The 9,533-nt window shown below is 43.5% G+C and overlaps 1 protein-coding gene across 1 annotated transcript; it reads right to left on the reverse strand.

The window, feature by feature from the left end:
• Positions 1-3,187: 3,187 nt before the first annotated feature.
• On the reverse strand, positions 3,188-9,140 carry LOC147603512 (uncharacterized). Its single transcript, XM_086796609.1, has 7 exons — positions 5,894-9,140; positions 5,486-5,681; positions 5,212-5,381; positions 4,775-5,108; positions 4,326-4,530; positions 4,103-4,209; positions 3,188-3,995 (listed from the first exon to the last, which is right to left on the reverse strand). The coding sequence occupies exons 1-7, from the start codon at positions 8,239-8,241 to the stop codon at positions 3,843-3,845; spliced, it is 3,513 nt and encodes a 1,170-aa protein (XP_086652735.1). The 5' UTR covers positions 8,242-9,140; the 3' UTR covers positions 3,188-3,842.
• Between the last annotated feature and the right edge of the window lie 393 nt (positions 9,141-9,533).

Consider the following 9,533-nt stretch of genomic DNA (forward strand, 5'->3'; position numbering starts at 1 on the left):
TTTCCAACCCCTTCCCTCTTCATCGCTACCCAAAAAAGGGGGGCAAAAAAGAAAATAGTATATTTTCAAATCTTAGAACTAAGAAATGCCTTCAAAAAGTAAGGTTGAAGGTTTTTAAACTTTTGAGATTTTGAGAGGTTTTAGTTCTAACAATTCTCAACTATTTTAACAAAGTTTTGAGTGGAAACTTAGCCCACGTCTCCAAAACACACACAGAGTCAAAAAAGTACTTTTGGGTCATAGAAATGTATATTTTAGCACTTATAGTGTATTTTTTTACAAGTAGCTAAAAATTTATCAATACAAATTGTGAGCAAAAACATCAAAAACGGATAAAAACAAACGTACTCTTGGGTCATAGACATGTACATTTTAGCATTTATAGTGTATTTTTTTACAAGTAGCTAAAAATTTATCAATACAAATTGCGAGCAAAAACATCACCTATTCTATTGGCCATACAGAAAGAGAGCACTCTAATCTCTCAAGACCAAGGATGCTTTTTGACGAGCTGAGTCACCTTTCAAAATGTTGGGTTTAGTAAAAATAGTGCCTGTATTTTCACATCCTAAGCTAACCACTCAAAATATAAGTGGTCGTCTCTAATAATCCGAAATGCCCAAAAACGAGCATGACGGGGACAAAAAAAGCAACCTTGCTCAAGACCTGGGTGGTAGGACCAAAAAGCAACCTTGCTAAAACGTGTGTTTCTTTTTGTTGTTTCACATCTAGCTCTAGTGTGGAGGACTTGAGCAGTGTTCGAAAAGAGAACCCAAGTTTGTTGTAGTTTGCACCAAAAAATACCTTCAAATTTAAAACTTAGCCCGAGTTTATTGTAGTTTACACTAGAAAATACCTTCAAATTTAAAACTTAAGGTACAAATACCTCCAGATTTTGAGAAGTTATGGAACAAAAACCTTTAGGTGTAAAGATGTTCCTTTTATAAATAATTTCACAATTTTTATATGAAGGGTTTCCACTTTTTGGGAAAATACTTTTTTTTTTTAGAACAGTGGACTTGAGGGGGGATTCACTCCAACAGCAAGAGGACAACCAGGATTGACAGCTTGGACACAGCTTGGAAATGTGTGTGGCTCAAGGGAATAAATAATAATACATTTTTCTCCAAAGGCTTTTTGGCACGACTGGTGCCTGTTGGAAGTAAAGTACACAAAAAAATAAATAAATAAGTATAATAATAATAGCCATGTGATAAATAAAAATGGTAGGAGCATTTAATGCCGCCAATCTGTGACCAGGTGGAAAGCTGACCCCATCATCATGCAGCTTCCACGTCAGCAATCTCTTTTGCATCGTTCCTTGGGTCCACGTCAGCGGCCTTTTTGCATCATGCGCATTGTGGGCGATTCTCATGCCATCATGCACCCGTCCACGTCAGCAACCTTTTTGAGCCATTCCCAGCTGTAAATTCTCTTCTTCTTCTTTTTTAATTCAAAATTCCCCCCTTTTTTTTTTCTCTCCCCCCACCTTGTGCCAACCTAAAAAGTGAAAAAGTGAGTGCTTGTGTTGGGACGACTTGGTGTAGCCCCTTTTAACCTTTAGCCCTCAAAGCAAAGAGCTTGGGCTTTCACCCCCGAGCCCGGGCTTTCACACCCCGCCCGGACACAATTTAGCTCTCAAACCAGAGACCACTTGGATGATTTTGTTCTCGTCTTCTTTCATGACAATTTGATATATTCCAAAAATGCTTCTCATCCTTTCGATGGCTCCGGTTCGAAAACCCGAGCCGTCATTTCTACCCCCCCCCACCCCCAACAGTAAATCCTTCAATAGCCATCTTTCATTAAAGAAAAAGAAACTGGAAGAATCATTGCCCCGGTCTTCTGCATTTTCCATACTAAATCTCGGTTTTATTAATAAAATGTAAAATTCATTCTTCAAAACCAAGGCTACCCAAATCCTTGGTTCAATTTTCTTTCATTTCAGCCAATAAAAATACACAACAATGCTCTCTCTCTCTCTCTCTTTTCCCCTTCTAGCCATGGCTCATCCCATCCCCCTCCAGCAAAAAAAACATGCACACACCCAACCACCAACCCTGTATTTCTGTTCACATCAACATTTTATGTGAGAGGATTTTCAATTTGTCAACCCAATAATGCATTAATCTCCTCAATTATTCCTGCTCCAAATGTGTCAACCCAATAAAGCTTTAATCCCCTCAATTATTCCTGCTCCAAATGCCAATCATGACTCAATGCTTGTCTTTTTTAGTTCCTTTTCTTCACGCAAAATTTTTCCCCTATATGAACATGTAAAACTCCTCCACATATTTGCATATCATAGATTAAACAGATAACTGAGGCTGCTTACACATAGAGGGCTTGGCCCATACACCTCGGCCGCCCGCCGTTGGCAATCTTGCCTGTCCAAGGTCCCCCACATATGACATCAACATCTAGCCCACATCCTGGTCTAAGGTGGCTGGTCATGGGTGGGAAATCTAGTCGATAGGCCACCTACCTGCAAACTGTGGACTGATATAGATGGCTGCAAAAATGTGGACTAACATAGCCCACCCATCTGCAAAATGTGGACTTACATCATTCAACTTCAGTACTAGTAAGCCTGCCCTAGACTTCCAACTTGAAGACCTACAAAGGACATTGACTTTCCATTATGCAATTTATGAAACCTACTAAATGGCATTTATTGGAGGTGCCTTTTGAAAAATGGTGACATTTTCAAACCCAAATTTTCAAGGTGGCTTTTTGGTAAGAAGACGACGACGCCTATGGAAAGGAGGGGGGAAGGGCCTCTAGCCCAAGTGACCCATACAAAGAGCAAAGCCCCACTACCAATTCAAAAAGGAGGTGGCCATTAAAATCTCATCCATCATTAGCGAGTCACTGCAAAACTTCGTAAGCCTAGTCTTGGAGAGACTAACTAATCAAGGATGAGCTTGGCTGAGTTTTTCACCATCTCTCTTTTTTAATCCTTTTCCCAAATCATCTCTAACCAATGCAGGTAAAGGATGATCTTGGCAGAGTTTTTAATGACATCCTTTTCCAAAATCTACTGGCCCATAAGCCAAGTATGAGGCTCCACTCTTATCAAGAGGTCATGAGTTCAAATCCTGAACACATCTTTTAAGAAAAGTCTTAACTTGTAAATTGTCACCAAATTATGTTCCAACTTAAGACAACGATGTACAAAAAACTGCACTTGAATGAAACAGCCTTTCCAAGTTCTTGTTATTGATATATACAAGTGAAAGGCAGGTACAACGTATATCTATCTGAAATTCTAGACAGATATACAAATGAATTTATCTCTGAACACAATATCTCTTCCATGTGTGTTCTTACGCTGCTTTCCAACATGGTATTGAATCAAACAATGCCCTCCACAGATGGAGAGCAGGAAAAAAAAAAGAGAATCAGAGAATGATGATGCAGGCTCGTCTAAAATTAAAGCATTCAGAGCATTTCCCCGCATCAGGTAGACACCCATGCATTATGCATATCTCCATCCACAACTGCCAGATAACTTGGAACTGCTCAGTCTCTCTACAAAGAATCTTCACACATCCCTTATCTGAATACTTCTCCATTTGAGAGAAATGGAGCAAGAAAAATTCAGCCGGGAAAGGAGGGGGGCGGGGGGTGGGGTTGTCGGGGAGAGGCTGGGTGGTTGATGTGGCTTTGACTACAGATAATCAAGAACTAATTATGAGCACATGAAGAATGTGCACATGCAGGAATGGGGAGAGCGGGGCAGCACACAGTGGGGGGGGGGGGGGGGGGGGGGGTGTTGGTGGTTGGGTTTGTTGTGAGGCATACATATACTAAGAAAAACCCTTGGCAGGCTGTTCATGAATCTATAAGCTATAGTGCTTCACGGCATACTCTAGTGACTGCTCACTCGGGCCCAAGATTTCCTTCACTTTCTGCCCGTTCTTGTAAATCTTGAATGTCGGAATGAAACTCACACTCTCAATCTTGGCCAAGTAAGGGTTGTCCTCCACATCTACCTGCATGACATTGCACAAGGATACAAAGCTTAAGAGCATTCTAGGATGTAATTTCAGGTAGATCCTTCTCATATGCTAGCAATGCTTTACATGGACCAAATGATCACCTTCACAAAATTTACACATGGATGGCGCTTGCACAGGTTGTCAACAAAAGGAGAAAGCTGCCGGCAGCGATCACTCCATCTAGTAATAAACTCCACCACCGACAACCCTGCCGACATGCAAACATGCCCCGTGTGTCAGAAACAAGCCTGCCATATAAGCCAATTCTTTACTAAGTTCAGCTTTATCATTGCAAAGCAGTAGCTGACAGATAATTTTCTAAACCTGGAGAGCTGACAGCCTCTTGAAACTGCTCATTGTTGGAAACTTCTTCAACATCACCGCCGAATTTCATCTTGTGGATTTCCTCTCCACGTGACTTCTTTATGGCCACCTGCACATCAAAGAACCCACGAGCTACTTCTATATCTCCTGGCATTTCCCTTCTCAGAACTTCATAATCTCGAAGGGCATCTTCCCAACGCTCAAGCTGCAGACAAACAGACAGACATGTCAAGCATGTGTTTGTGTGTGTGTGTGTGTGAGAGAGAGAGAGAGAGAGAGAGAGGGAGAGAGAGAGAGAGAGAGAGAGAGAGAGAGAGAGAGGGAGGGGGTGGGGGGGAGGGAGAGGGAGAGGGGGAGGGGGAGGGGGGATCTTGGATGATGTGTAGACGGCGTCATCTCACAAGGTTTATGATCTTTAGAACTTGAGCTATGGAAATGCAATTCCTCACCTTTGTCCAACAGTTGGCCCTCCTCATAAGAGCTTTGGTGTAGTTGGGCTGGACTCTTAATGCACCATCACAATCTTCGACAGCTTTCTCCCATTGCCCAAGCTTCAATCTACAAGCTGCTCGGTTGCATAGCAAAACAGCATTTCTTGGGTCACTCTCAAGCCCTTCGGCATACAAAGCCAGGGCCTCAAAGAACCGCCCGGCTTTGAACAAGTCATTTCCAGTAGCCCTTGTTTGGCCTACAGCTCGTGCCTTCCTCAATAATGTGGCGGCATCGACATTGCTTGGATCAATCCTTGCAGCAGACTCAGCTGCCCCAACAGCCCCCTCAAACCTGGTCAAATTCATACCCACAATTGAATGCTAATTACTTTTAACACTCAACCAGTTCTAACTCAAAAATAATGGCAACGTCTCAATGGCATCCCATGCCTTACCTCCCAAGGGCCATGTCCACTTGTGCTCTTACAATGAGCAGAAATGGATCTGCTGGTAGAACACCCAACTTGATCAAGGAGCCCTCCACTCTCTGTGCCGCCGTACACACACCATCAGCATCATCTGGCTTGTGCAGTCTGAGCAAAGCCTCAGACTTGTAACCAAAGATCTGTTAAAAACAAATGAATATCACAAATAAGAGCACGCTCAACACATACAAACAAAACCAAAATCTTTGATGCAATTAGCTAGAAAAGCTTGTAGCCTAGGCACCTGTGGTGCAGAGTCGGCACCAGCAACCACAGCAGCATCGCTTTCCTTGATCACATTATGCCAATCCCCTAGCTTTCTGGCCTCAATGCATTTACAGATGTGTCTCTCTATGTTTTGCAAGCGTTGTGTGTCTACTAAGTCAGCTTGTTGCCCGGCAGCATGGAAATGTCGATTTGCACTCTCTGTAAGACCCAATCTGGACACACAGTAGCAACAAAGATTAGGGAGTCACTTAAGCAAGCAACCATGCCCATTCACCTTAAGCAGCAAGTAGTTGCACTCTCTGTAAGACCCAATCTGGACACATAGCAGCAGCAAAGATTAGAAAGCCACTTACGCAAGCAACCATGCCCAACCACCATAGGCAGCAGGTAGATGCACCATTGACAATTACACATTCTTGCTAACCTTAGATAGAGAGACGCTACACGCTGATGGGCACGAGCATAGGAAGGATCCAGCCTGATGGCCTCTTCACATTCCTGCACAGCTTCTCCCAACCGCCCAAGACCACTCAGTGCTGCGGCTCGGTTGCTCCTGTAGGCAGCATTGCTTGGACAAAGAGCAATCGCCCTGTCGTAAAGGACCAAAGCCTCAGAAAAATGCCCTCTCTTGTAGTACTCGTTGCCCGCATTCTTTATCTCTTCTGGGTCCAAGCTTGCTTGAGCTCTCTTCATAAGAGTGCAATCCACTGCATGGGCACTGTTGATTACATCCCCTTGTTTGCCATTTAATTTGATGCCTCCCGCATAACTCAACACATTGCCGTTTGCACTACCCACTAACAGGTTCCCATTGTTCAACGGGGTAGCACTGCCATTGCTCAAGTTCCCATTACCATTGGTGAGATGGTTTCCTCTGCTGAAGTTCCCCGCACTGGTAACTGCAGGGCCAGAATTGCTCATCCCATCTGTCCCCGTCCTATGTGTGGCTGAACCTTTTGGACGCCCATTGTTGTTGGGCGCAATCTCAGCTGATTTCCTGTTAGGCACCATCTCAGCCGACTTCCTACCCAAGCTGGTGCCTGAGTGGAATTGTGCTGCCGGGGTCTCATTAGAGCTAGCTTTGATTCCTGGAAGCATTGCATTTCCCGGATTGCCAGAGCCCATTATGTTCCCCATCGACCTAGAACTGACAGAGTGAGGGCTACCTTTGCTGATCATATTATTGCCGAAAGAGGACACTCTGCTGCCATCTTTGGAGGCCTCAGCAGCAGTTGGGCTCCCACCATTAGAGCTCCCTCCATGAGAAGATGAAGAGTCCATAGAGCCAGACCCGCCGACTCTGAGACTTGCCACAGAAGGATGTCCTCTGTTTGGGCTGTTTTTCAATGCATACCCATTCGTGTTGCCCCTACCATTGGCATCTTGCTCTCCTGAATTGTGAGCTTTTGCACTAATCTCTCCCGGTTTTCGAGTTCTGCTCACACTAAGAGCATCCAATCTAGTGTTTCCATTAGGCAATCCCACATTCATCTCTCCGGATTTATGAGCTAATATCCCTCCACCATTATGAGCAAAGGCCGTATTAATCTCACTGGATTTCTTACTTCTGCTTTCTAAGGGGTAATCTGATCTCGCCCCTCCATTCAGCTCTCCTAACTTCTGATTTCTGCTAGCATTAGAGTGCTCTAATCCCAGCCCCGAATAGATTTCTCCAGATTTGACTGATACACCCAAATGATTTCCACAAGAATTGACAGCCTTCAACTCATTATCAAAGGTTGATACGGGTCCATTGGGAACAGCTATAGAATCAAACTTTCTTTCCCATCTTGCAATCTCACTGCTAGAGGAGATGGATCTTCTTGCAGTCGCCATAGCTGTGTTTTCCATGCATGTAAGAGTGGTCCCGTTAGAATGAATGGGCCCATCAGACATAAAAAACTCTCCACTTTTCTTCATGGCATTGCCATTGCTATGCAGATTGATTTCTTTACTAGAGATTGGGGTGTTACTAAGTTCATCAGAAGCCCCTACTACAAGCCCAGATTTCTTACTCATGTTTGGGTTCCTCTGCAATGCATTCTCAAGGCCATTTTGTGGGCTCTTCTGTAACACATAATGCGGATTATGTTGTGGGTTCCTCTTTTCAGTGATGCCAAAACCCACATCAATACTTGGGTTCTTCTTTTCATTAATCACATGATCCACATCACATTGTGGGTTAATCTTTTCAATCATCCCATTACACACATCAAGCTGTGAGCCTTTCTTTGCATTGATCCCATTACCCACACCAATTTGTGGGTTCTTCTTCTCATTGATCCCATAACCCACATTAACTTGTGGGCTCTTCTTCTCATTGATCCCATAACCCACACCAATTTGTGGGTTCTTCTTCTCATGGATCCCATAACCCACATCAACTAGTGGGCTCTTCTGTTCATTAATCCCATTAACCACATCAGTTTGTGGGCTCCTTTTGTCATCAATCCCACAACCCACATTGATTAGCGAGTTTTTCTTTCCCCTGATCCCATATGTCACATCAAAATCAGAGAGAACCCCCGGCTTGCTGTTGCCGTCACGGAAGCTTCTGCTATGGAAAGAAATTCTATCAGTGGAGGCTTCTTCTCGGAAACTTTCAGCATGTGCAGCAGAGGAGCCGTTGAAGCCATGCCTGGACCACTTATCTACATGCCCACCACCAACATGGCCATTCCCTCTATTTGAACTGTACAGTTTGCTGTTGAAGATGCCCACATACAAGTCCATGGTGGGATGCTTTCTACCCTCTGCTTCGCACTGCGCCATCACCCTTTCGTATTCAAATAGAACAAAGTGGCGGGAAAAAAACCAGGTCAAATCGCCTCTATGAGCAAAAAAATGTGGCCAAAAAATTTTTATGACAGAGACGATTAGATCGCAGGAAGTAGGATCTGGGCGGTAAATTTTGCAACAAATACAGACGGTAGCTCAGTGCTTATCTTGCGAAATGGGTAATTAGCCGCTTAATGATAGTAAGTTAGTTATAAAACTGTAACACAACGCTAAAAACAAGCAAGTTGTGGGCACAAAATCAAGGCAAGCCAGCAGGTAGCGAATACTGCGATTTCTACAGGGCAAACAATACAACTGAAAAAAGATGGGATTTCTAGAACGGCAAAAGAAACCCAAAAAAAAAAAAAAAAAAAAAAAAGCAAACCGAGGAAAATTGCAAGTTAGCTTGTGGCAATGCAATCAGCCCATTGCATGTGAGCGATGAGGTAGGGGTAGAGAGAGTGTTGCATAATAAATGCTGCACAGAGAGAGAGAGAGAGAGAGAGAGAGAGAGAGAGAGAGAGCAAGGGGGGAGGCTGGGGAGGGAAATTGTGTGCTTTGAGAGAGCTGAGGAAGAGAGCCAAAATAGGCTGCGAAGGAGGGTTTTTCTAGGCGGGTTGGGGGGTGAGTGTGTGGGTGAAGAGAGAGAGAGAGAGAGAGAGAGAGAGAGAGAGAGGATTGTGCAGCAAGGCACAGAAGGTAGCTTGCTAATAAGAGAGGAGAATTATAGTGTTTGTGTTTGTGTGAGGTTCTTCTTTTGCTTCATAGTGAAGCCCTTCTGTGTCAGACAATCAGAGGAGGAGGAGGACGAAGTAAGGGACTGCCTGCCTGTCTGTGACTAGCTGTATTAGGTAGTTGTAGTAGTAGAATGCATGATATAGCACTCAAAACAAAGCATCACATATCAAGGCTGTGACCATATGAACCACCCAAAAAAAAAAGGGGTTTTTGTTTTGGGTTTTGTTTTGAAGGGTTACAACAAAGCATCACAAATCAAAAGCTATCAACACATGAACCACCATTTTTGGTTGGTCTGCCGCCTGATTGTTTTTTTTTCTTTTTATTTTAATCAGTTGATGAGGCTCTTTATTTTTTGCTATATTTGTGTATTTTTTAATTTACATTTCTTTAATTTTGGGGTTTTTTTTGGCTAAATATGTGTTTTTGTTTTTGGGGGTTTACAACAAAGCATCACAAATCAAAGATTTCTGGGAGGCCTGATTTTTGGTAAATCAATCGGTGTAGGCCAACAATAAGGCTCTTTATTTTTTATTGTTAGGCTTGCG

Source organism: Cibotium barometz, chromosome 64 (genome assembly GCF_041138505.1).
Source record: "Cibotium barometz isolate CiBa-2024 chromosome 64, ASM4113850v1, whole genome shotgun sequence".
NCBI classification, from domain to species: domain Eukaryota; kingdom Viridiplantae; phylum Streptophyta; class Polypodiopsida; order Cyatheales; family Cibotiaceae; genus Cibotium; species Cibotium barometz.